General features: G+C 40.1%; 1 protein-coding gene across 2 annotated transcripts in view; it reads left to right on the forward strand.

The window, feature by feature from the left end:
• The window catches only part of TSPAN2 (tetraspanin 2), a 65,038-nt gene extending 41,216 nt beyond the window's left edge, over positions 1 to 23,822 (forward strand). For both annotated transcript variants that reach the window (XM_007535577.3, XM_060201832.1), the window contains exons 3-8: positions 4,701 to 4,798; positions 6,706 to 6,780; positions 10,200 to 10,298; positions 12,590 to 12,661; positions 13,291 to 13,374; positions 23,187 to 23,822. In XM_007535577.3, the coding sequence (XP_007535639.1) occupies positions 4,701 to 4,798; positions 6,706 to 6,780; positions 10,200 to 10,298; positions 12,590 to 12,661; positions 13,291 to 13,374; positions 23,187 to 23,252 (494 nt within the window). In that variant the 3' untranslated portion in view covers positions 23,253 to 23,822. The remainder of the gene's footprint in view (positions 1 to 4,700; positions 4,799 to 6,705; positions 6,781 to 10,199; positions 10,299 to 12,589; positions 12,662 to 13,290; positions 13,375 to 23,186) is intronic.
• Positions 23,823 to 27,780: the final 3,958 nt, after the last annotated feature.

A 27,780-nucleotide genomic window follows, 5' to 3' on the forward strand; every position in this document is an offset into this window, starting at 1 on the left:
GCAGAGCAGTATTCCATAGTTTCTTTATCCAGTTTTTCATTGGTAAGAAACATCTTTTTTTATTAGTGATTTACAGTATTACAAAATAGCAGGGGTACGACATTCGACAATGTTCCCACCACCAGAATTCTGTGTCCCCAGTCCCTCCATTGGAAACTGCAGTGGTTCTCCCAAGGTCACAGATATAGCTGACTATTATTTCTGTAACTGTCTATTTATCTATATGTATTTTTTCCCTTTGTTCTATGTCCCTATGTTCTCTTCCTTTTTAAGTCACACCTACATCTATTACTACTCCCAGCTGTCTTTCCATTTTTTCCTCTTCTCAGAATCCTGATGGAAATGGGTTTCAGAGTCCTCTTGTCATCTTCCCCTAACATTTGTCCCCTTCTGAGAGTATGGACCAAAATTCTTTGTGGGGTGCAGAGTTAGGAATTCTGGTTTCTGTAGTTACTTCTCTGCTGGACGTGAGCTTGGCAGGTCAGTCCATACCCCCAGCCTGTTTCTATCTTTCCCTAGTGAGGTAGAGCTCTGGAGAGGTGAGGTTCCAGGACATATTGGTATGGTCGCCTGTCCAAAGAAGTCAGGATGGAATCATAGTAGTATCTCCAACATTTGTTGCTGCTGCCATTTTTGATGTATGCCATTCTCTCAGGGATGAGGTGGTATCTCAGTGTTGTCTTTATTTGCATTTGTCTGACAATCAGTGACCTGGAGCAATTTTTCATGTGTTTGTTAGCCTTTTGGATCTCTTCTGTAGTAAATGTTCTGTTCATATCCTCTGCCCATTTTTGGATGGAGTCATTTGCTTTTTTGGTGCTGAGTTTGCTGAGTTTAGTTATTAGTCTCTTGTCATTCTGTGAGGGGTCTCTTTGTAGGATGGTTTCTCTGGCTGTGCAGAAGCTTTTCAATTTGATGATATACCCCCCAACCTTTTCCCAGGTGGTACTGTGAATAAACTGCTGACTACCTGGCTAAGCATGAGGTCCCAAGTTCAAACCCTGGCATCATATGTGCCAATGTGATGCTCTGGTTTTTTTCCTCCTTTATCATTAATAAAATTTATTAATTTTAAAATAATCTTGTTAATTTTGGATAGAGACAAAGAAATTAAGAAAGGGGGAGACATCTGCAGTACTGCTTCACCATCATGAAGCTTTCCCCCACAAGTGGGAACCAGGGGCTTGTTGAACTTGGGTCCCTGTCGTTGTAGCATGTGTGCACTATGGGTGGGCCACTGTCCAACCCCCCGAAAAATATATTTAGTCTGCTATACATGTTTGTCTACATATCTACTATTCTTTACAGACAGGAACCAAGACCCAGTTATATAGCAAAATGCCACTTCTTCTAGCGTTTGCCCTTCTTCCGTAGCCAGTCAACAGTGTCAGGTTGAGCCTGATGTAAAGTTTCGAGACCTCCTTTGAATCTGGAGAGGTGGCAGTCATTGACTATGTGGGTCATAGTCTGTCTGTAGCCGCAGGGGCAGTTCGGGTCGTCCCTGGCTCCCCAGCGATGGAACATAGCGGCGCACCGGCCATGGCCTGTTCAATAGCGATTGAGGAGGGCCCAATCATAACGTGCTAGGTCAAAGCCGGGTTGATGCTTGCAGGGGTCTGTGATGAGGTGTTTGTTCTTTACCTCAGCTGACTGCCAACTCTGTTTCCAAGAGTCTGGAACAGAGAAGTTCAGTGTAGGCGTAGGGGACCAGATTGGGTGACGAGACGTCAAGCGTTGGACAGGGTGGGCCAAGATATCCGCGTACATTGGCAGGTCCGGTCGAGCGTAAACGTGGGAAATGAACTTAGATGATGCCGCATCCCGACGAATATCTGGCGGGGTGATGTTGCTAAGAACTGGCAGCCATGGAACCGGGGTGGAACGGATGGTTCCAGAAATTATCCTCATGGAGGAATATAATTTGGAATCGACCAAGTGGACATGGGGGCTACGGAACCATACTGGGGCGCAGTATTCTGCAGTGGAATAGCATAATGCCAGAGATGATGATCGTAGTGTAGAAGCGCTCGCGCCCCATGAGGAGCTGGCCAGTCTTGCAATGATGTTATTCCTCGCGCCTACCTTTGCTGCAGTTTTTATGAGATGTTCGTGAAATGACAGAGTGTGATCGAGAATAACGCCAAGATAGACTGGCTGGGCTTCGTGCTGGATTCTCGTATCACCAAGCTGCACATTAAGCTCACGCGAGGCCGAGGCATGGTGTAGATGGAAAACAGATGATACCATTTTTGCAGTGCTAGGGATTAGTCGCCATTTTTTACAGTAATCAGATATCAGAGACATGTCTTTCGTGAGTGTTTCCTCGAGGATGTCGAACTTGGATGCCTGAGTTGCACAGCAGATGTCATCGGCGTAGATGAACTTCCTTAAAGAAGTTTCTGGAAGGTCATTGATGTAAATATTAAATAGCGTAGGAGCCAGAACAGAGCCCTGGGGGAGGCCACTTGAGACAAGTCTCCCATCTGCTAGACTTGTCACCAGATGCACCCGGAATCTTCTGTTTTGGAGAAGAAACGATATAGTGTTGGTCACCCATGGAGGCAGGCATCTTGGGATCTTGACTAGGAGATCACGGTGCCAGAAAATGTGCCACTGAAAATGTCTTTTATATGAATAATGATGAAAGTATCCAAGAGTTGGGAGCAAGACGTTTCTTATCATAAAGTAGCCTAGTTGGAAGAGACATAGTCTTTCCCATTTTAGGGATTTTTCCTAGAATTTCTTATAATAGGCTGACTTGCCATACTTCCACTACAGCCTATTCTCTTGCTGCTTAACCCAGCTCTCACTCATGCACTAGGTTTTATTATTTTCATTTGACAGAACAGAGATAAATTGAGAGGGGAGGGAAGACTGAGAGGGAAAGAAAAGAGATGCCTGCAACCCTGTTCCCCTCTGCAGGTGGGGAGCAGGGGTATTACTGTACAAAGTAATATGTGCTCTCAACCTGGTGCATGAGATTTAGGTGGGAAAGTGTTCCACCAATGTTTTCCTCTAAGTATTTGACTGTTTCTGGTCATTTGATCCAGTTGGAGTTGACTTTTGTTTCTGGTGACATAAAGTGGTTCCGTTTCATTCTTCTGCATGTTTCAACCCAGTTTTCCCAGCGCCATTTATTGAAGAGAGCCCGCTTCCTCCATTAAATATTTTGGGCCCCTTTATCAAAAATTAGATTCCATATGTGTGGGGGTTTAGTTCTGGGCTTTCAATTCTGTTCCACTGGTCTGTGTGCCTATTTTGTTCCAGTACCAGGCTGTTTTGATGATGATGGCCTTATAATATAGTTTGAGATCTAGGAGTGTGATGCCTCCATTTCTGTTTTTTGTTTTTTTCCTCAAGATTGTTTTGGAAATTTTTGGGTGTTTTCTGGTTCCAGATAAATTATTGTAGTTTTTGTTATATTCTCTTAAAGAAGCTTGGTGGAATTTTGATGGGTATGGTGTTAAATTTGTATATGGCTCTGGGGAGAATATTCATTTTGCTAACATTAATTCTTTTCCATTTCATAGTAGTATCTACAACTTAGTGCCCAAAAGGCAGTAAGTGATGAAGCAGGACAAAATGTTTAATAAATAAGATCCAGAAAGTTGGAATAGAGCAGGTGAGAATAGGGATTTTAGGGTGGTAAGAAGCTAGGAAGTCTATTTCAGGTATGTTCCTAGGGACCCACATCTTTAGTACTTTTTGCCTGAGCTTGATAGTTAACATGGAGGTGGACCAAAAATACTATGTGTAGATGTAGTCAGAGTTGAAAATAGAACTAGAAAGATGGATTAGGGCAGAGAATAGCTGGTAAGCAATATCTTGATAACAATATTATTTGGTGTACATTATCATATCTCTCCTCATTAACTATTTTCACAAGGGAGAGCAGTTAGAGAAAGAGCAGAGCATCACTCTAGCATATATGGTATCAGTGATCGAACCCAGGACCTCATGCTAACAAATCCCATGCTCTACAACTGGGCAACTTCCCAGCTGCTCATTAACTACTTTTTTTTATAATACTCAAACAACCTCACATGTGCTGAATGTATTGAATATATGCAGTGGTCCTCTAACATTTGTAATTCACACAAAAGCTCATTGTCTTACTGCTGTGTTCTCCACCCTTCTCCTTAACCCAGAGGCCCCCATGGCACCTTACTTTCCCACCTATGAATGGGCACACTGCCAGCCCCTCTCCCTTCCACATACTGTCCTGACACCCTCTTGCAGGAGGAAGACATCCTCACTCCAAAGTGCCCTAGAAGGCCAGAGGGATCTCAGGAAGACCCGGATTCATGTCCTGGCTCTGCTTCTGGCTCCTTTTGTGCAAATGATAGAGATACTCACTTTCCAGGGATGGTAAACATCTGATAGGTGAACACACAGGATGCCTGGGCAGGTGGATGGTGGGAGAAGGCAGATTAACTCATCTCCAGGCCTTGCTGGTGGAGTGATAGACATCTGTGCACTCCTGTGAGCTCCAACTTTGTTCTCTGGGGTCAGCAGGGGCCTTTGGCTCTTAGGATTCAGGCAGGGAAGCTAATGCTTGCAGCTCTCAAACCTGCAGTAAGGGCTGCCCATTATACCTCCCCACTGACTACTCTGTCCTGGCAAGCCTAGAGCCACAGCTGCCCAGCACTCGGGGAGAGAGCAGCACCCAGCATTCCCATCTTCTTTGCCTCTTACCACAGGACTGTATGTGCTGGTTGGAGCAGGTGCCCTAATGATGGCTGTGGGTTTCTTCGGATGCTGTGGAGCCACACGAGAGTCACAGTGTGTGCTGGGATCGGTAAGTGGGGCTCAGGGTTCAGAGTCCAAGGACTGGTATGTGTGAATGGAATCACTAGGCAGCCTCTAGTGCCAGCACTCAGGAACTATGGAGTTCTTGGTGTTCACTCCTTCCTCTGAGTCTGGGTGTCTTGTTTATCCATGATAAGAATAATATTGTCATTGCCCTGTGTCCTGTGGAAAGAGTAAAGCAAGGGAGGTCATTTGTGTGAAGATGCCTGGGGAGGAAGAGTGCTTATGAACTGCAAGGGGGCATTTTAATGTTTGCTTTTTTTAAAAAAATAACACATCTCACTGAGTGATGTGGCTGAAAGGGAAATGCTATTATCTACAAGAAAAGTGATATTGATTGCAATCAGTAACCAAAACTCCCTCTTGTGGCTTATTTTAACAAGCACCCTCTGTTTAAAAGAAAGAAAAGAAAAGAAAAAAAAAAAGAAAAGAAAAGAAAAGAAGCTGAAATAAGTTTAGTTAACTACTGTTGCATCCACTGCCAGAGTGATAAGAAAAAAAAAGCAAGAAAGAAGATGGAAAAAATATTTACTTCATGAAAAATCAGAAGTGACAATTTTACAAGGCAGTCTCACTATACACTGCAATCTCTGTTTGGGTGGGTAGGATGGGGGTGTTGTTGTTGCTACTGGTGATATAGAAAGATAGCGGCGGGGGCCAGTCGGTAGCGCACCAGGTTAAGCTCACATAGTACAAAGCACAAGGACCAGTGAAGGGTCCCAGTTTGAGGCCCTGGCTGCCTTCCCACCTACAAAGGATCACTTCACAAGCGATGAAGCAGGTCTGTAGGTGTCTATTTTTTCCTCCTCCTCTCTGTCTTCCCTTCCTCTCTCAATTTCTCTCTGCCCTACCCAACAACAGTAACAACAACAGAAAAAAGATGGCCTACAGGAGCAGTGGATTTGTAGTTTAGGCACTGAGGCTGAGCAGTAATCCTGTAGGCAAAAAAAAAGAAGGAAGGAAGGAAGGAAGGAAGGAAGGAAAGAAAGAAGGAAGAAAGAAAGGAAGGAAGGAAGGAAGGGAGAAAAGGGCAGAGAGAAGAACCACAGCACCAGTTTCCTGTGATACAGTGGGGGCTGGGCTTTCACTTTGTTGCACAAATGAATAGTGCACCATCCAAACAAGCTATTCCGCCATATTCTGCCCTGCCATATCTGATCTCTTAGCTAGGTCTTCTTCCTCTGTATAAAATTTCTAATTCATTTCCTCTTTCTTTCCCCCAGTTTCTGAGAAGCACCTTCCCCTGCCCCACCCCTTTCATTCATCAGTGAACTTAGTTTGACCCCAGCAGACCCAAGAAATTGTGATAAAAATCTGTCCAGGATACCCCTTCTCACCTCCAATCCCACCCCCTCAGAGAAGTCTTTCCAGACCACTGTCTCAGGTCAGTCCATCTACAATCCCAGATCCTACACAGTTCACCTTCCATCTCCTGGCCTTATTTTATACCTCCATACCCCTTTACTTATTTATCATTATCTTCCTTTTGTAGTAGGAGACCCTTGATAGTAGAGAGATTGCAGCCTTGTTGTGTTCACCATACAGCACAAAGGACAATATTGGGTGCGGAGTAAATGCTCAATAAACAATGTCTTAATGAATAAATAAATGATCAGACTACAATGGGGACTGAGGGGCAAATGTATTCAGCTACATTAACTCACACTAATAACCTTGCCTAATATTTTCAAATGGAACTAAATTCAGGGGCAGGGGGTAGATAGTCTCAGTGGTTATGCAAAGAGACTCTCATGCCTGAGGATCCCAGGTTCAATTCCCCTCTGAGCAGTGCTCTGGTAAAAAAGAAAATAAATAAATAATAAGATTGTAAAATGGAATTAGAATTTAAAAAGACTAAATAAATTGATGAATTAACCAAGTGTTTTCTCTCTACAGTTTTTCACCTGCCTACTAGTGATATTTGCTGCTGAAGTAACTACTGGAGTATTTGCTTTTATAGGCAAAGATGTAGTAAGTAAAAGTAACTTGTAGTGTTTTATGATCACAAAATATTTTCTTTATAGGGCCTGGTGGTGGTGCACCTGGTTGAATACATGTATTATCATGTATAAGGATTGAGGTTTAAGCCCCCCTGGTCCCTACCTACATAGATAAAGCTTCACAAGTGGTGAAGCAATGCTGTCGGTAGGTCTCTCTCTCTCTCTCTCTCTCTCTCCCTTCTCTCTCAATGTTCTATCAAATAAAATAAAGTTTAAAATTTTTTTCATTGGGAGTTGGTGGTAGCATAGTGGGTTAAGCACACATGGTGCAAAGCGCAAGGACTTGTGTATGAATCCTGGTTCAAGCCCCCGGTTCCCCACCTGCAGGGGGTTCGCTTCACAGGCTGTGAAGCAGGTCTGCAGGTGTCTTTCTCTTTCCCTCTCTGTCCTCCCCTCCTCTCTCCATTTCTCTCTGTCTTATCCAACAGCAATGACATCATTAACAACAACAACAGTAACTACAACAATAAAACAACAAGGGCAACAAAAGGGAATAAGTAAGTATTTAATTTTTTTTCATTATAACAATGAATGTAAGAATATTGCTACCTACAGTGATATTACAGAATCAAAGACAACCTTCATGATTATCATTCATGTCAAACTGTTGTACTAGTTGTCATTGTCATCGCTGGGGTTTCACTGCTCCAGGTTGATGTTTTCAGTTAAAAAGAGAAAAAAAGGAAAGAAATCGCAGCACTGGCATTTGCTTCAGAGCAGTGAGGACTGGACATGAACTTGGGTTTCGCATATGCACTACCCAAGTGATCTACTTTGTTAGCCCCATGCTTTGTTGGATAGGACAGAGAGAAATGGAGAGAGGAGGGGAAGACAGAAAGGGGGAGAGAAAGATAGACACCTGCAGACCTGCCTCACCACCTGTGAAGGGACTTCCCTGCAGGTGGGGAGCCCCCGCTACGCCAGTCCCTGCGCTTTGCGCCACATGCGCTTAACCCACTGCGCCACCGCCCGACCTTCCATGCATAACTTTTTAACCCTGAACTATATGGAACTGAGCATGTGTATATGTGAGTGCATTTTTTCTGTAAAGATTGTTCATAGCTGTCATTACATTTATAAAGGTTTTATAATTTAAAAGGAAAGTGACCTCTAGTTTAGGTGTCTTATGTTTGAAATGGGGTTCATGTTAGACTACAGACAGGAGGAAGAGGCTATTCTTTTTTTATTTATTTTTTTACTGCTACCAGTGTTATTGCTGGGGTTCAGTGCTGGCAGTATGAGTCCACTGTTCACGGTGGCCATTTTTTCCTTTTTTTTTTCCTTTTTTTTCTGTTAGTTTTAATTAGGACAGAGATATATTAAAAGGACAGGGATATAGGAAGGGAGAGAAAAATAGACACCTGCATATATGCTTCACCACTTGTGAAGCAGACCCTCTGCAGATGGGGAGTGGTGGCTGAAACCCACATCCTTGAGCTTGGTAATATGTGCATTTAACCAGGTAAACCACCACCTAGCCCCATGAAAAGGGTATTTTCATTCCTGTTAGACTGTCATCTGGCTATGTGCTGGTGATGTCAGTTTCTTAAATTCATGCTCCAACTATAGGTGTCCAGAATAGACAGGTCAGGCACAGAGTAAGGAGCCTTTTTAGAAGGTCAAAATACACTGTGAAGAAAAAAACTAGAAAAGTGAGAATAATGAAATCTTAATTTTAATGTATTTTACATAAATCCCTGTGCTGTCAGTGGTGTGTTTGTGAATGAATTTTAGATTTCAAAATTTAGTAAAAAAAAATAGAATAAATAAATATAGCCTCTTTGGAGATTTTCTTTTTTTTTTAAGACTTTCTTTTTTATTTATTTATTTATTTCCTTTTTGTTGCCCTTGTGGTTTCCATTGTTGTTGTAGTTATTATTGTTGTTGATGTCATCATTGTTGGATAGGACAGAGAGAAATGGAGAGAGGAGGGAAGACAGAGAAGGGGAGAGAAAGATAGACACCTGCAGACTTGCTTCACTGCCTGTGAAACGACTCCCCTGCAGGTGGGGAACTGGGGCCTAGAACCGGGATCCTTATGCCTGTCCTTGCGCTTTGCGTCACGTGTGCTTAACCCACTGTGCTACTGCCTGACTTCCTCTTTGGAGGTTTTCTATGGTAACTGATTACATTCAAAGGTTAGAGGAATTGAGTATTTTTTAAATATTTTAAATATTTATTTATTTATTTTGATAGAACAGAGAGAAATTGAGAGGGGAGGGAGAAACAAAGAGGGAAAGAAGTCATTTACAGCATTGTTTCACTACTTGTGAAGCTTCCATCTTGCAAGTGGGGACTGAGGACTGGAACCCAGGCCCTTGCACATTGTGACATACACATTCAACCAGGTACATGACTGCATGAACCTTAAAGGAATTGAATCTTAGGACTTTTTGAGATCTCTGTGGATTTGGAATCCTGTGTCATTCTATAAGAAAAACATTCTGTTTTATGTGATATTTAAATGTAGAAATAGTCTTTTCTGTTGATGGATACATTTTAAACTATATCAGGAAAAAACTCAAGTGTTTTAAACTCATGGTATGTCAGAATGCCAATTAGCTACCTGAGAATCACCTTCTTGAGGCCCAGTTCATATCAATGGCCCTGTGGGTTTGAAAAGCTCGACTCTATGAAATCTTTCATGCTCATGAAATCACGCTTGATTAGTCTAGCATAATAGTCTTCAACAGTATCTTAACAACTCCAGAATCTATAATATGTTCTCAAGAATGCAAAATTATATTAAAATATAGAGAAGCATCTGAACAAACTAGATTTTCTCATTTTTTTATTTGTGATTAATGGGAGGTTACAAGACTGTAAGATTACAATGGATAGTTCCACAGCACACCCACCACCAGAGTTCTGTATCCCCACCCTTCCACATCCCAAAGATAACTACCATACCTCTCACACATCTTAGAAACAATTTTCTTACTTCTGTTTATTTTTCCAAGTTCATGTGTATCAGTTCTCTAGATTCCACCTATGTGTAAAAACCACCTTCTAGTTCTCTTTCATCTCTTTACTTATTTAAAAATATATATAATCACTTCTAGTGCCATCCATTTTGTCCCAAAGGACACGATATCATCTTTTTTTATTGCAGAGTAGTATTCCGTGGAATATCCCATAACTTCTTTAGTCAGCCATCTGTTGATGGGCATTTAAGCTGCTTCCTCTCTTTGGTTATTGTGAATAATGCAGCTATGAACACAGGGGTGTATATGTCCCTTCAAATTAGTGTTTCAAAAAAAAATTAGTGTTTCGGTAGGACAAACTAGTGGTCTTTCAGATAGTAAGGAAGAGGGATTTGTCCTTGATGTAAAAAGAACATTTAGAACTTCCCGCTGATTGTCTCCTTGGTTGTCCCGACATTTTTTTCAGGCTATCCGACATGTTCAGACCATGTATGAAGAGGCTTATAACGATTACCTTAAAGACAGAGGAAAGGGAAATGGAACACTCATTACATTCCACTCCACAGTAAGTTATTTTTTTCAAAAGAGTTATTTGTTCATATTTTTATTGATTTGTTGAGGAAATGCTGACTTACGAGACTGTTATTACTGGGGTACAATTTCTAGTAAGCTATAGTCTATTTCAGCAGATCCAAAGACTCAAAGGGGAGGAGTCCAGAGGGATCTAAAAGGGGAGTGAAGATCCCATTGTTCTTTGATGGAAGATAACAACTTGGTGGTGAATGTGGTGTGTTGACACCTACATTTTCACATCTCACTATAATAGGTGTCAACACACCACATCCATTATCAAGTTGTTAACCTCTTCCAAACCCCTCTTAACCCCTACTTGCCTGCCACCTTTTGAGTCCTTAGACCTGATGAAATAGTTTCTTTTCACTGCTCATTAATATCTTTCCTAATATATTTCCTTGCTTTGATTCTTAAGTCCCACCAGTCAGTGAAATCATCCAGCCCATCTCCTCTGGCTTATTTTATTTAGAGGAAAGTGGGCTGGGGGTTGATAGCATAATGGCTATGTAAAGAATTCTCATGCTAGAGGTTCCAGAGTCCTAGGTACAAATTCTGACATCACCATAAGCCAAAGCTGAGCAGTGCTCTGGAAAAAAAAAAAAAAAAAAAGAACTCCTTTCATTTAGGGGAGGGAAGAGAGAAATGAGAGCTCTGTTCAGATATGGCTTATGGTAATATCAGGGGTTGAACCTGAGAGAAGGCAAACCCTATGCTCTAACACATTGAGCTGTCTCCTCCAGCCCAGTAAGTAACTTTGCTTCCTCCTTAAAATCACATCTTTTAATGATTATGCATGAGCTGCATTCTCTCTAACCACATGGACTGGAAATAAGAACAAATCTAGTGAAGCTAAGCAGTGACATCATAATTCAGTCCTCTTAGGATCCATGCACAAAACCTACCAGAGAAGAGGCCTATCACTCAGGAATTCGCCAAAGAAATCAGAACGTTTCCTTCAAAGAGACAAAGGAACACATGAAAAAATACCCCAAGAAAGTAGCCCACATAAATATCCGGTTTTCTCAGAGACTGGCTTTGTGGTGTGACGAAAGCACCCCTAACCTTTAAGTCAGAAAAACTCCTTCCCAGCTGCAGCTCTGCCATTGAAAAACTTTGTGTTCTTGAGGCTCTTGCCTCTCAGCTCCCTCATTTATGACATGAAGGCATGTGAGCCCAACAAGTGTGTGTTCTTTCTCCTGGAATGCCCAGTAAGCATGTACTGTGAGCCACACAGAGCCATATGCAGTTAATCACAGCAAGTTTGAGAAGGAGCTAGGCTAGGTCAGAGTCATCCTCACTTCTTACCCAGTATAGCGTGGACAGTTATCCACAAGCTCCTGGTCCAAGTGTTTGCAGGTAACCCAGTTCTATCTGTCACAGGAATGTCCAAGAAAGTGCCCACCATTTATCCTGCTCAGTCCCAGCTGCCCTGAAGGCATCAAGGAACACACAGGTTTCTTTGTCTTTGAAACAGGCCAGTCCTGGGCCGGTCCTGAACCCTAACCCCTGGAAATTTGTATGTGCCCACTTCTTCCTGTCCTAGACTGTCCCTGTTAATGAGCCTATCCTGAAGTTCATAAAAGTTTAGATAGGGCTGGTGAAATAGCTCACTTGGATAGTGTGCTGCTTTGGCATGTGAATGACCCCCATCACATTGAAGGAAGCATCAGTGTCTCTCTCTCTCTCTCTCCCTCTTCCTCTCCCTCTCCCTCCCCCCTCTGTCTCCCTCTTCCTCTCTCTCCCTCTCTATCTCTTCTCTCTCTCTCTTCCTCTCTCTCCCTCTCTATCTCTTCTATCTCTCTCTCCCTCTGTCTCTCCCTCTCTCCCCCTCTCTCCCTCTCTCCTCCCTCTCTCTCTCCGTCTCTCCTCCCTCTCTCTCTCTCTCTCCTCACCCCTCTTTCTTTCTCTCTTTTCCACCTCCTTCCCTCCTTGCCTCTATTAAAAAAAAAAAAAAAGGAAAAGTTTAGTTATTCTGCAAGATAAATTGTTCTGAGTCTGAAAGGAACTATCCAAAGTCCCAGATCCTGTTTTTTAAAAAGCAACAGTCTGTACAGACAATGTCAATTAACTTCTGGCTTTGTTTGGGCTGCCTTACTACTACCCCCTAAAAAACTTAAAGAAGACATTTTCTTGTTTTGCTAGCACCATGATGCCATTCTTCACTTTCTTTCCAAAAGAGAGTGGTTTGCTTTGCTTTGCTGCCTCAGAATCCCAGTCCTTAGTAAGTGTCCACACTTGTAGCTGTTGCTTCTTTGTCCTAAGTCCTAAAGTTTTTCTCTCTAGTTTCAGTGTTGTGGGAAAGAAAGTTCTGAACTGGTCCAACCAACTTGCCCAAAGGAGCTTCTAAAATATAAGGTAAGCCCCTCTGACAGAGTTCCTGTCCTGCCTGTTTTATAAGATGGTTCATTTGGTGTATTGCACCAAAGTAAAAGACTCTGGGGTGTTTGAAGGGGAGAGTTCAGGTCCTGGAACAAGATGGCAGAGGACCTACTGCTGGTTGTATTGTTATGTATGTACAAACTATTATATTCACTGTCAACTATAAAACCTAATCCCCCAATAAAGAAATAATAATAATAAAAAGATGTTTCATGCTGTTGTTTAACCTATGAAATTGGCTGTAGCATTCTTTTGTTTTGTTGTGTTGTGTTGTGGTTTGCTTGTTTTTTGGCTATCTCTAGGATTTCACTTCTCCAAGCTGGCTTTTTTTCAGATAGAAATAGAGGCAGGGAGCCAGTGGGGAGAGGGACAGAGTACTGAAGCTTCCTTCACTATGGTAGGGGCCAGGCTCAAATCTTGGCTGTACACATGACAGAGCAATACACTATCCAAGTTATCTATTTTTCCAGCCTTATGGTGTGTGTGTGTGTGTGTGTGTGTGTTTTCTCTTAGAATGGCCTGTAGTGATAGAAAAGACTAGATAGGGTTATGATTCATACAACTCATCAGTTGTTTTATCTACCTCTTTTCTTTTTCCTGAATAGAATTGCATTGATGAAATTGAAACTGTTATCAGTGTCAAACTCCAGCTTATGGGAATTGTCGGTGTTGGAATTGCAGGTTTCACAGTAAGAAAGTTCCTAAACTTATCTTTTCATTTTCCCTAAGAAACCTTAAATCACTACAAGTTATTTCTCTTCAAATGTTAATGACAGTAATTTAAGAAGCCTATCTTATTAAATACAGACTTTTGTTGCTGGGACAATTAAGAATAAAAATAATTAGACAAGTCAATATTTATCTCTCTAAAACATGATTCAAATGTTAACTGAGTTACATCTTTGAGTTGATATTTGCAATAAGTTCCATTTTGATGTCACCAGTCTCTTTCCACTGACAGATATGACAGCAGCACAATTTGTTATGACCCAAACTTGAAGCAACCCTCCTCTATTCCTCTGCTCCCTGAATTGACAGTCCTGGATCCAGACTTGAACCTCAGGCCAGGCAGTAGCACAGCAGGTTAAGTGCACTTGGTGCAGACTCGAACCTCATCACTGGAGAGAATAGGGATTCAATAACACACTAACCAATATGTTTTCTTTTTTTTTTTTTTTGCCTCCAGGGTTATTGCTGGGGCTCCATTCCTGCACTACAAATCCACTCCTCTTGGAGGCTATTTTTTTCCCCTTTTGTTGCCCTTGTTGTTTAATCATTGTTGTGGTTATTATTATTGTTATTGATGTCATTGTTGTTGGATAGGACAGAGAGGAATTGAGGAGGGGAAGACAGAGTGAGGTAGAGAAAGATAGACAGCTAAAGACCTGCTTCACCACTTTTGAAGTGACCCCCTGCAGGTGGGGAGTCGGGGGCTCGAACTGGGATCCTTACGCCAGTCCTTGTACTTTGCGCCACGTGCTCTTAACCCACTGCACTACCACCCAACCCCCCACCGATATGTTTTCATACCTTGGTCAGTACACTCAAGAACTTTTGAATAATATTTCAAATTAACTTGATTTTATCTAGACATTCACAGAGAAAAGAGTCCTTCAAATTCACTCTCAATGCAGCAGACTCTAGAAAGTGCTTAAAGCTTAACAATAAGTTTGGGGAAACATAAATGGATTTGGTTTGAAAATAGGTACATTATGGTTGTGAAGTGGCTTGTATACGTTCATTATATAATTTATACATGTGTCTAAAACATTTGCAGTGTTAAAAGCTTCCTGCCTTCCATGTGGGTTTTGAACCTGAAAACTTCCAGATTGCCAAGCAAAATCTCTACCAATGGGCTATTACCCTGGCTCCTCTGGACAGCACTTCTTCTCTTGCTTTTCCTGACAGATGAGAGAAAGCTTTCGTGAAGCTGGTGCTCACTTCACTGCTCTTAATCACTGTTTGAGCTAAAGAGCTTGGCCTATTTCCCTAGAAGACAGTGTTTAGCAACTCTTGACACTCACAATACACTGAACAATGTTTCCAGTCCTTGATCAGCACACTCAAAACTTTTTTTTTTTTGCCTCCAAGGTATCTCTTGGGTTCCCTGCCTGCACTATGAACCCACTGCTCCTGGAGGCCATTTTTTCCATTGTGTTGCCCTTATTGTTTTTATTTTCGTTTTTGTTATTGCTGTTGTTGCAGGATGGGACAGAGAGAAATCAAAAGCAGAGGGGAAGATAGAGAGGAGAGAAAAATAGACACCTTCAGACTTGCTTCACCTCTTGTAAAGTGACCCCCTGAAGGTGGGGAGTAGCTGGGGGACTCAAACCATGTGCGCTTGACCTGCTGTGCTACCGCTCAGCCCCCACTCAAAACCTTTTAAATGATATTGCCACTTCAATTTGACTCTTTTAATGGGAAATTATTCCTTCAAATTTACTCTCAATGCGACAGATATAGAAAGTGCACAAAATTTCAGCAATATATTTGGGGAGACATAAAGGTATGGTTTGAAAACACACACACTATGGTTATGAAATTGGCTTTTTAAATATCACTACATAATTTGTACATATGTCTAAAACATTTGCAGTGTTGAAAGCTTTCTGCTTCCCCTATAGGTTTTGAGCCAAAGGACTTCTGTCTTTCCAAGCAAAATCCCTATCAGTGGGATATCTCCCTGGCTCCACTGCACAGCACTTCTTCTCTTTCCTCTTCTCTGACAGTGAGAGAAAGCTGTTAAAAGAGCATCTTTTCACTGCCCTAAATCATTGTTTGAGATAAAGAGCTTGGTCTACATCCCTACCAAGACAATGTGTGTGTCAGAAACTCTTTTGTCACCACATAACAATGAACCATATATTTTCATACCTTGGTTAACACACTCAAGAACTTTTGAATGATATTTCCACTTCAACTTTATTCTATTCTGACTTTTACTAGGAAAATAGCCCTTCAAACTGACTCTCAGTGTGATGAAAAGTGCTTGAAAATTTCAGCACTATTTAGAGGGAGACTTGCACTGCGTTTTGATAAAATATGGGCATGATATAATTTTAAATCTGTTTTTTAAGTTCATCATGAATTTATGAATGTGTTTAAAGAATCTCTAGTGTTTTGAAGAAGTGACATATTTCTAGTATCATGACACCTAGTGTTCTTTAAGTAGCCCTCTCCCAGACTGTTTCCTGAGAGTGAGAACTGTGTTGTGAGATCAAACTAACTTTGTTGACTGTAGGGCAGTCTGACCCCATTAAACAAGGTCTCTGTGGCAGCTGGGACACCTTAGAGTTGGCTTAACTTACCTATTACCACAAAAGTACAATGTTCAAAGTTCCCTGGTTCCTCCAAATGGTTCCCTGAGGTTTGCTCAAGAGCCTGTGGCTTCTACAGCTCTAAACAGCAGTCATTAGCTCCTTTTTAAAGCCACTTGGTTCCAAAGAGGTTCCTCATGGGCTCTTTAAATCCTCTGTGTAGAATTAAAGCAGTTGCAAATATGGTGCCTGCTGGCTTGCTCTGGGTCCAGGCCTTTGAGAGACAGAGGTCAAAAGTGGCCCCCAGGGGTCCTGGTATAGCTCAGCTTGTCGAGGGCAAAGTGCACAGAGAAACAGGACAGTCAGCTCTGGGAAAAGCCTTGGAGGAGAATTTGTTTATTGAAAGAAAAAGCAGGTAGACATAGGCCATAACTCAGGGGGAAGGTTTGGGGTATCCATTAACCCAAACATAGAGCAACACAATGCCTAGTTACATTTACCAATAGACTGTTTGATCACAAGCTTTACAATGTACATTTTTCCGGAGGTAAATTTCAGGCACTTTAGGGCAGCAGGAGAGAGGAAAAGTTGTGCAATGTTTGCTGGGGTTTTAAAGTTAACACAGTAATCCAGGGCTTTTAATCAAAGAAGGAAAGGGGGGGAGGTGGCATCTGTAGAAAGGCACACATGTCCAGGGGTCCAGCCGTCATAACTTCCAGAGACCAGGGGAACCAGCCCTTCTCTGGACCTGAAGAGAGAGTTGGAGGTCAACCCACTCAGATCTCATAGAAACAATGGCCTGAATTTCCAGAGCAGTGGGCCCATTCTCCAACAGGTGCCCACTGGCAATGTTTCTGTTTCTGCTTGAGTCTTTCCCTCCCCTCCTGTTCTCACCATACACATGCAAGCACCAATCTTTTTATGCTTTACTAGAAATTCTGGCAGTACTCAAAGTTGCCAGTACTTTACAAAAATAGGCATTATCAACATTTTCACTCAAAATAATGCAGAATCTCTGCAAGGCAATAGTCTAAATGGTCTAATCCATTCCTTTTTTCTTTTGAATTTTTTTTTTATATATAAAAATGAAACACTGACAAAACCATAGGATAAGAGGGATACAACTCCACACAATTCCCACCACCAGATCTCCGTATCCCATCCCCTCCCCTGATAGCTTTCCTATACTTTAACCCTCTGGGAGCATGGACCCAAGGTCATTGTGGGATGCAGAAGGTGGAAGGTCTGGCTCCTGTAATTGCTTCCCCGCTGAACATGGACGTTGACAGGTCGATCCATACTCCCAGCCTGCCTCTCTCTTTCCCTAGTGGGGTGGGATTCTGGGGGATTGGAGCTCCAGGACACATTGGTGGGGTTGTCTGTCCAAGGAAGTCTGGTTGGCATCATGGTAGCTGGAACCTGGTGGCTGAAAAGAGAGTTAACACATAAAGCCAAATAAGTTGTTGACTAATTGTGAACCTAAAGGCTGAAGTGCCGATGAAGAGTTAGGGGGTCTCCGTTTTGTAGATAGCTAGTAGGCATATCTTAGTTATATTCCTTTTGGTGGCAATATTCCATGGTCTCCTATAATGAGCATTTACTTTATTTTTTATTTCTTTATTTGTTATTAATAGTATGTTACAAAATTGTAAGATTACAATGTATAGTTCCACAGCACACTCACCACCAGAATTCTGTATCCCTGCCCTCTCACCTCCCAAAGATAGCCACCATAGTTCTCACAAGTCTTAGAAACAGTTTGCTTGCTTCTGTATTTTGGGTTTTGTTTTTGTTTTGTTTTGTTTTGTTTTGTTCTGTTCTGTTCTGTTTTGTTTTCAGGGTCGGGGCGGGGGAAGCACATAGGTATAACCTCTCATTTCTCCATGATGGCCATGATGGTATTTGAAGACACTTGCTTCCCCAACCTAAGTCCTTTCTCCCATCATATACCAGGACTTCATGTCCTTCTATCCCATCCCATTCCCTCCCGCCCCAGAGTGCTTGAGATAGGTGTCTTTATTTCCTTTATATAGATATGCAGGAGTGAAATTGTCAGACCATAGGGCAGGTCCATTTCTAGCATTCTGATGAATCTCCAGATTGTTTCTATAGGATTGGACCAATGAACATTTCTACCAGCAATGGAGGAGAGTTCACTTCCCCCCACAGCCTCTCCAATAGCTGGTGTTTCCATGTTTTCTAATATATAACATTCACACTGGTTTTATAGTGGTATCTCATTATTGTTTTCAATTTGCATTTCCAAAAAAACCTTTGCATTTCCCTGATCATCAGTAAATTAGAGCATTTTTTCATGTGTGTGTTGGCCCTTTGGATGTCTTACTTAGATAAGACTCTGCCCATGTCCTCCCACAACCACCCTTGCCATTTTTCAACGGGGTTATTATTTTTTTATTGTTGACTTTGGTGAGCTCTTTATCTATTTTGGTTATTAGCCCTTTGTCTGATGTTTGGCATATAAGGATTTTCTCCTACTCAACAGGGAGTTTCTCTGTTTGGTAGTGGTGGAAGTGCAGAAACTTTCCAGTTTGCTGTAGTCCTACTGTTTTGTTTTTCTTTTCATTTCCCTTGCAATTGGATCAAAGTTGCCAAAAATATTCTTAAAGCTTACATGATAAAGAGTTCTATGAATGTTTTCCTCAAGTATCTGACGGTTTCTGGTTTAATATCCAAATATTTGATCAATATGGAGCTTACTTTTGTACATGGTGTGAAATGTGGTGACCCATTTTCATTCTTCTGCACATTTCAACCCATTTTTTAATAACATTTATTTGTTGACTAGACTGTCCTTTCTCCATTTGTTGTTTTGAGCCCCCTTGTCAAAAATTAGATGTCTGGCCCCCACTGGTTAGTATTATATTTCTCCTACAGAAAAGAAGGGGGAAAATAATGAGTTCACCTTCTTCAACTCATTTTGGATAGAGCTTGAAGGATGATGTTAAGTGAGATAAGCCAGAAAGGGAAAGATGAATATGGGATGATATGACTCATTGACAGAAGTTAAGAAATAAGAACAGAAAGTGGAAACATAATGCAGAACTTAAATTGGGTTTGGTGTATTGCACTACAGTGAAGGACTTGGGGGTGGAGTAGGGGGGTGGGAGTATGTGAACAGTCAGGTCCTGTTACACAATGGTAGAGGAAGACCTAGGCTGGAGGTGAGTGTTTTGCAGAAAACTGAGAAATTTTACACATACCAACAACTGTATTTACTGCAAACCATAAGACTATACTTTCAGGGATCATTTCTATAATTTATTACTATAAACCATTAATCCCTCAAATAAAAATATAGAAAATAAAATAGATAAAATATTTTTAAATTTCAAAACAAATCAGATGTATGTAGTTGTAGGACCTTGTTTGGGGGCTCTCAATTCTATTTCACTGGTCTATATGTTAGAGTTGCACCAGTATTAAGCCATGGTAAAGGCAAAAGATTAATGTTCTCTCTTGGTACTCATGATTTAGTACACCAGAGTTTGGTTTTTTTTTAATTTGGGGGGATTATAGTTTACAATATATACAGTTGTTGGTGCATGTGTGAATTTCTCAGTTTTCTGCAAAACACCCCCCCATGGTGAGATGCATGGTGCAATCAGTTAACCAAAATGTCCACTAGGTGCCCCCTGTATCACACACTGGTCCTGAGTGAGGTCTGTCAGCTTCGAGTTTGGAGCCCTGCTCCTGGGTATTTGCTTACTTAAATCTATCCTTTCCCTTACAGAATAGCTGATAATTCATGTTTTTTTGGTTTTTTCTTAAGTTAGCACTTACAGATCCTGGTTTGGTTAAAAATGGATTGAAGAGAGAATCGAGTGTGATGACATTGATTTCTTTAAACACATGCTGACTATGGTCTATGAACATTGCACTCACATTAACATTCCACACCCTCTGCAGAAATTCGATGGGGATAACTGAAAACAAGAAGGTTCTTTTGACGTACTTCTAGTCATTTAAGTGGCCAAGTATTTGGTTTCTCAAAGAAGTGCCCAAGAGGTAGAAGATGTCAGTATTACACCTCAGTTTGTGCTCTAGTTTGTGTTTGAATTAAATGGTCAAATTTTACTTGAATATAAAAGCAGCCCTGAAATGCAGAGACCCTTTACTCTTTAATGTGATTGGTGTTGCAACAATTCAAAGTTTTTCTGAAAACAGAGTCTAAGCATATTAAACAACTAATGACTGTGAACACAATTTTCAAACTTAATCTGTAAAAAAAAATATGTCTGAGGTTAGCCTAAAATGTAAACCTTTAAACCAATATATCAGTCTTTTATAATTATTAAAACTGTTCAGTTCATCCTGGTGGTGGCACACCAAGTAGAGCTCACAGCGTACAGGGCCCATGGACCTGTGTTCAAGTCCCCAGTCCCTACCTACAGTCCCTACCTACTTCATGAGCTATGAAACAGTGCTTCAGGTACCTATCTATTTATCTCTCCTTCTCTCTCTCTCTCTCCCCCTCTTACTCTCTGAAATTCCTCTCTTAATTTCTGTCTTTATGCAAAATAAATAAATTTATTTTAAAAAAAAGAACTGGGAGTAGGACAGTAGCGCTGCAGGTTAAGCACAAGGACCAGAGTAAGGATCCTGGTTCGAGCCCCCAGCTCCCCACCTACAGGAGAATTGCTCACAGGTGATGAAGCAGGTCTGCAGGTGTCTATCTTTCTCTCCCCCTCTCTGTCTTCCCCTTCTCTCCCCATTTCTATCTGTCCTATCCAACAACAACAATATCAGTAATAACTACAACAATAAAACAACAAGGACAACAAAAGGGAATAAACAAATAAATATTTTTTTAAATTTTTTTTTAATTTAAATTTTTAATTTAAGAAAGGATTAGTGAACAAAAGCATAAGGTAGGAGGGGTACAACTCCACACAATTCCCACCACCCAATCCCCATAACCCACCCTCTCCCATGATAGCCTTCCCATTCTCTAGCCCTCTGGGAGCATGGACCCAGGGTCGTTGAGGGTTGCAGAAGGTAGAGGGTCTGGCTTCTGTAATTGCTTCCCCGCTGAACATGGGCGTTGACTGGTCGGTCCATACTCCCAGTCTGCCTCTCTCTTTCCCTAGTAAGGTGTGTCTCTGGGGAAGCTGAGCTCCAGGACACATTGGTGGGGTCTTCAATCCAGGGAAGCCTAACCAGCATCCTGGTGGCATCTGGAACCTGGTGATTGAAAAGAGAGTTAACATACAAAGCCAAACAATTTGTTGAGCAATCATGGATCCCAAGATTGGAATAGTGGAGAGGAAGTGTTAGGGAGGTACTCACTGCAAACTCTAGTGTAATCCTGCTTTCAGGTATATATTTTGCAGTAGTTTATGGATACGTGTGCACATACGCTCTCTCTCACAGAAACTGGTGTATGTCTAGGTTATGGGACTTTGTTAGAAAGTGAACTACCTGAGATGAAATTAGAGTGTACTATAAAAGGAAAGGTCTCACCCGAGTAATGAAGCTGAAGGGTTGTCATTCCACACGTGAAGTCTCTGGATACACACTGAGGTGAAGCATGTTGAGATGGCAATCGTTGCTTTGGTTAGGTTGTGATCGGCGGATGCAATATTATTTGGTATGGATTGGGAGAAGCATACGGGAAAGTGAGCCCTATCCAAGGGTGCCAGGACTGGGGGAAGTAGGGGCTCTATAGTGAAGATGTGAGGTTCCTGCTGTCTTAGGGTTCAAAAAGACAATCAATAGTTAATATTATCATCACATTATTTGTTAATTGGGTTAACTTTGAAAAGTCCCTTTGTTATGGTTTGCTGTACAGTACCCAGTATCTTGTATATAGCTGTGCTATTGGAAGCTTCTAATCTACTTGGTCTAGGCTTTTGAGAGAGTCCGCATATCAAACACGTAGCCTATCTATTAAAAAGATTCAGTTTGTCTTTTGAGAACCTTTGAGACATACAATTGATTTCCCCCTCTCATATTAATTAACTACTGATTTATATGTCTACATTTTGCTAGGAGTGTACATAAACACCATTCCCATCACCAAAGGACCGTGACCCATCCCTCCCGCCCATTCCCACCCCCCACTGGCCCAGGAAGCTACATGTCAACCCCTCACCACTGGGTTTTTACTTTGGTGCCCTACTTACAATTTGATCAGGTCCTGCTTTTAGTTTCCCTTTCAGATCTTCTAAGTCAGCTTCTGTTGATGAGTGGGATCATCCCATACTCATCTTTAACTTTCTGACTTAGTCCACTTAACATAATTCCTTCTAGCTCTGTCCAAGCTGGGTCAGAGAAGGTGAGTTCATTGTTCTTGATAGCTGCATAGTATTCCATTGTGTATATATACCACAGCTTTCTCAGCCATTCATCTGTTGTTGGGCACCTGGGTTGCTTCCAGGTTTTAGCTATTATGAATTGTGCTGCTATGAACATAGGAGTACACACCTCTTTTTGGTTGGGTGTTATGGAGTCCTTGGGGTATAACCCCAGGAGAGGAATTATTGGGTCATATGGAAGGTCCATGTCTAGCCTTCTGAGAGTTTTCCAGACTGCTCTCCACAGAGGCTGTACCAATTTACATTCCCACCAGCAATGTAAAAGAGTTCCTCTGTCCCCACATCCTCTCCAGCATTTGTTGCTGCTGTCCTTTTTGATGTATGCCATTCTTACAGGAGTGAGGTGGTATCTTAGTGTTGTCTTAATTTGCATTTCTCTGACAATCAGTGACCTAGAGCAGTTTTTCATATGTTTGTTAGCCTTTTGGATCTCCTCTGTGGTGAATGTTTTGTTGATGAAGCAGGTCTGCAGGTGTCTATCTTTCTCTCCCCCTCTCTGTCTTCCCCTTCTCTCCCCATTTCTATCTGTCCTATCCAACAACAACAATATCAGTAATAACTACAACAATAAAACAACAAGGACAACAAAAGGGAATAAACAAATAAATATTTTTTTAAATTTTTAAAAAAAGAACTGTTGAATAAACTAGCAGAACCCTTTTCTTAAAACAGTCTTAAATTTTTTAAGAATAATAAAATAAGTATATATTTAAAGCAATATTTTAAGCAAATACATTTTGAAGTTCTTAACTAGTGACTATAACTAATATATAATATGCTATTCTAATCAACAATTATTGGTTACAATTATTTGCTAACTTGTTTAGACACTGAAGAAACTTGCTTACCTTTTTTAAAAGCAAATTTAAGCATTTGCAAGTCATTAACATGTGGTTCCTTCTATTTCAGGTCTTTGGCATGATATTCAGCATGGTACTTTGCTGTGCAATACGAAATTCACGAGATCTGATATGAAGCTACTTCTACCTGAAAACTGCAGGCTAGAGCTTTCATACAATGTCATTAGAGCTGTTTCCTAGCTCATCCTTAATATTCAAAGGACATTCATATCTGAAATAACTTGCTGTTAACTGTACATTTGCACATGTATGTTTTGCTTGTTACTGGTTGCTCTGTGAGTGAATGCCTGTGTTTGGTGACTGAGAACATATTGATGTGTGAACTACTTATTTCTGGTATATGCACTATACAGTATAGTGAAGCCTGTTTGCTGGGAATTACTAGTAATTGTTATGTGAGTGGAGTAGCCTATTTAACTCTCAGCAGAAGAATTTTTTTTAAGTTTTTATAAACTTGAAAATTTTGGCTATAAAAAAATAGCAGGTCAATTTCTCAGGCTCTAGCCATAGAAAGCTGGATACAGAGAATTAGGGATTTCTGTATTCACAGAAGCAATAAGCTATAGGAATTGAGAGGTCATAAGGCAGCTTTAAAAATGTGTATGAGTGTAGTGTAAAGGTTTCGTGGGGCTTTTTAGTATACGTCATTTCCCCATAATACAATAAACTACAGTTTTAGAACACATCTATAAAACTAAATATAGCATGGAAAATCTACTTTGAATAAGTCATACTTTCCTAGCACTTAAAAACAAAAAAAACTCCCTCTGGAAAGAGACAATCATATATCCTACAAAAGTGAAGGGTTTTTTTTTTTTAGAACAACAAAAAAATCTTTTAACAACTTTTTAAAGTAATATCTCTGTTCTTACATAAAACACTTAAGTGTTGCTTTACTATGCTTCCTTTTCTAACTCCACTTTGAAATACTGCAATCCTCCCATCCTCAAAAGGGCTTTTTATCTCAAATTATTCATGTTTTTCCAAATGTAAGGACAGAAAGACTAAAGTATGTTATCTGGCAGTGGTACACTATGGGGAAGAATTCTGGATGCTTTGTCTTTGAAATACCTCAAAACTTGAGTTTACATACTTTCTTTTTTCTCTCTTGTGTTTTTCTCTCTGTACATCTAGAGACTTCATATTCATACATTAAAAGTTATATTTTTACCTTAAATATAAGTAATACAAAATCTTTCAGAATTCAAATACCATCTCATGTGCATCCTTGGCCAAACAAAAATAAAGAAAAGTGTGTTCTGGTTGTGCACACAAAACAGAGTCAAGCTAAGAAAACAAAAATTCACACACAACAGAAATATGCTCTTTCGGTGCAAATCCCCTATAAAAACAAAATTATTCTGCTCCTTTAAGGTTTTGATGCTTCACTTAGGTAAATAAACCCAAATTTAGGATCTAAATTGTCATATTTGTCAGTAGTTTATAACAATTCAGTTTATTTAGTAAACAGTGAAGGTTGTTTAGTCACATTTTCAAAGACCACACAAAAGTAAAAGTATAGGAGATTTGGGAAACCCTTAAGTGAACTTGTCCATATCTGAGAACTTTGTGCACTGGAAGAAAGTACACTTTCCCAGGAAACATTGACAAGACTTAGTCATCTGAAGTAGTCTCACTCTTAGAGAAATTGACATTTCTCCTTCTGTCCTACTAATTTTGGAAGAAGTTTTTTAGAAAAACAGTAAGATTGGAAGCAAGCTAAAAATTTAGTAATGCCAACAGCCAGAGGAAAGATTATTTTTAAAAAGTCACTTCCTGAAATATTTACTCCAGTACCTGAGAAATACAACTTTATAAAGGACAGTCTCTGTCTTTCAGTGGCCTTAGTTTATCTGTCTGCTAAAGAAATGAGCCCAAGTGTGTATTCTGATCCCTGCAAACTCAGAATCATGTCTGATTCAACAGTTTTAGTCTGTATCTGAATTCGTACCCACACAGAAGTCTAGATTAGTTAAAATTTGAAGAACAGAGATTTTTTTTTATTGATTTAATAATGATTGACAAGTCCATTGGATAAGAAGGGTATAATTCCACACAATTCCCACCACCAGAGTTCTACATTCTACCCCCTCCATTGAAAGCTTTCCTATTCTTTATTCCTCTTGGAGCATGGATCCAGGATCATTATGGGGTACAGAAGGTGGAAGGTCTAGCTTCTGTAAACATGGGTGTTGACAGGTTAATTCATACCCACAGCCTGAATAACAGAGATTTTATTCCATGTACAATTAGTATGCTCCCATTGGGAGTAATTTTTCCAAAATACATATATTGAGTAAAATTAGAGAATTTTACCTTCAAGTGAAGGTAGATTTATATATATATATATATATATATATATATATGAGTTCCTATATATCTTTATTCCATAATATTGAATATATAAATATATATCTTGAATATATGTCTGTGGTCTGTGTGTATATATATGTAAATGTATGTGTGTGCACATAAACACACACATATATATATATACATTTTTGCTTTTGTCTATTTACCTGAACTGATTTGAAATCAAACCTATAGATTGCCCTAAGCATCTGGTGCCAAGGCACTGAATTAAACCTTTTTTAGTTGTGAATATTTTAAGTTATATGAAATTAAATTTCTATGAATTAGAATTGTTTGTTTGATTTATCTTAAAATCCTTTTATAGCTTTATGCATACCTTCACAAAACTTAACTAGACATTCAACCACTAATATACCCAGACAATATGGTTACGTTTTTACTGGTAGATGGATTTAGAGAACATTTTTTTAAAAAATTTTAATATTTATTTACTTATTGCTTTTTGTTGCCCTTGTTTTTTATTGTTATTATTTACTGTTGTGGTTATTATTGTTGTTGTTATTAATGTTGTTGTTGTTGGATAGGACAGAGAGAAATAGAGAGAGGAGGGGAAAACAGAGAGGGGGGAGAGAAAGATAAGACACCTGCAGACCTGCTTCACCACCTGTGAAGCGACTCCCCTGCAGGTGGGGATCTGGGGGCTTGAACCCAGATCTTTATGCCGGTCCTTGCACTTTGCGCCACCTGCGCTTAACCCACTGCACTATTGCCGGACTGCCTTAGAAAACATTTTTATTGATTTATCATTGGCTTACAATAGTATAAAACTCTGAGAGTACAGCTTCACACCTCTATAGGTCAGCATACTCCTCACCGAATTTCTCTCATGTCACTGCACTATCAAAATGACCACCTCTCTATTTTCCTCCTATCCCTCCCCCATTCACTCTGACAACAACTATATTTTTCAGACTCTAAAAGTTATCTTTGTTGTATTTTCCTAATTTGTTTGCTTTGGTTCTTTATATTCCACATATTAGTGAAACCATTCAGTATTTGTATTTCACTTCTTATTTCATCTAATATAATTGTCTCAAGCTTCATTCATATGTCATAAAAGCACAACTCTATTTTTTAAAAATAATGGAATAGTTCCATAAGTATATATGTACCATAACAGCTTTGTCCAGTCATCTTAAATCCAGGCATTAGTTTTGACTCCATGTTTGTGTTATTGTGAATAATAGAATAGTGAAAAAATCTTTTCAAATTAATGTATTCATAGATAAATGGCTAAAAGTTCATCTAACAGTGGTATTCTTGGAACATATGGCATTTCTACTTTTCATTCTTTAAGTCCTTATTGCTTCCATAGAAGCTGCAATAATTAATATTATAGCAATAATTTGGTTTGTTTTTGTTTTACTTTGCTTTATTATGAATTTTATGAGTTAGTTATCTGTCTTGAATTAACAGCCCCTTGTATGATGTGCAATTATCTTTTCCTAGCTGCAGGTTACTCTGTTTTAATACTAGTTTGGGTCACTACATAAGAGCTTAAAGGACCATATGCACTATAGCTAAGTTTTTGTTGTTTGTTGTTGTTTTTGGTTTTGTCTGTTTGTTATGTTATCACTGGGGCTTCACCACTTCAGGCTGACATTTTTAAGCTAGAAAGACAAAGACAGACTCAGAAGACACTGAAGCTTCTTTCAGTACTGTGGCAGCTAGACTGAAACTGGGCTCTCTATTGATCTCTGTGTCTTTTATTCTAGTATCATACTGTTTGATTACTTTTCTTTGTGACTTGTAATTCTTGGTATTGTATCTTTGAAAGTTTAGTAGAATTCACTAGTGGAGTTTGACTTTTGTTCTTAGGAAGCAAATCTGTTATTTTCAATCTTGGAGGATTTATGATTCTAATTTTTTTCTATTTCTTCTAGGTTTTCTAGTTTGTTTACATAAAGATATTCATAGGATTCTTATTTTATACATTTTTATTCAATTGTGTGAGCAAGAGACACCTCCAAAGAGAAAGAGACCAAGGGAGGGTAGCCAGGGTAGATATCATAATGGCTATGCAAAGAGATTCTCATGCATGAGGCTCTGAAGTCCCAGGTTCAATTACATACACTACCATAAGCCAGAGCTGATTGGTGCTCTGGTTAAAAAAAAAAAAAAAACAGATTGAACCCAAACCTCTGAGGTCTCAGACATACAAACCCTGTGCTCTTAACACATTGAGGTATCTCCCTACCCCTCTTATGTGCTTTTATATTCCTCACGTATTCTTTGTAATTTCACCTCTTTAATTTGTGAGCCCATTAACT

The sequence above is a fragment of the Erinaceus europaeus genome, chromosome 11 (genome assembly GCF_950295315.1).
Source record: "Erinaceus europaeus chromosome 11, mEriEur2.1, whole genome shotgun sequence".
NCBI classification, from domain to species: domain Eukaryota; kingdom Metazoa; phylum Chordata; class Mammalia; order Eulipotyphla; family Erinaceidae; genus Erinaceus; species Erinaceus europaeus.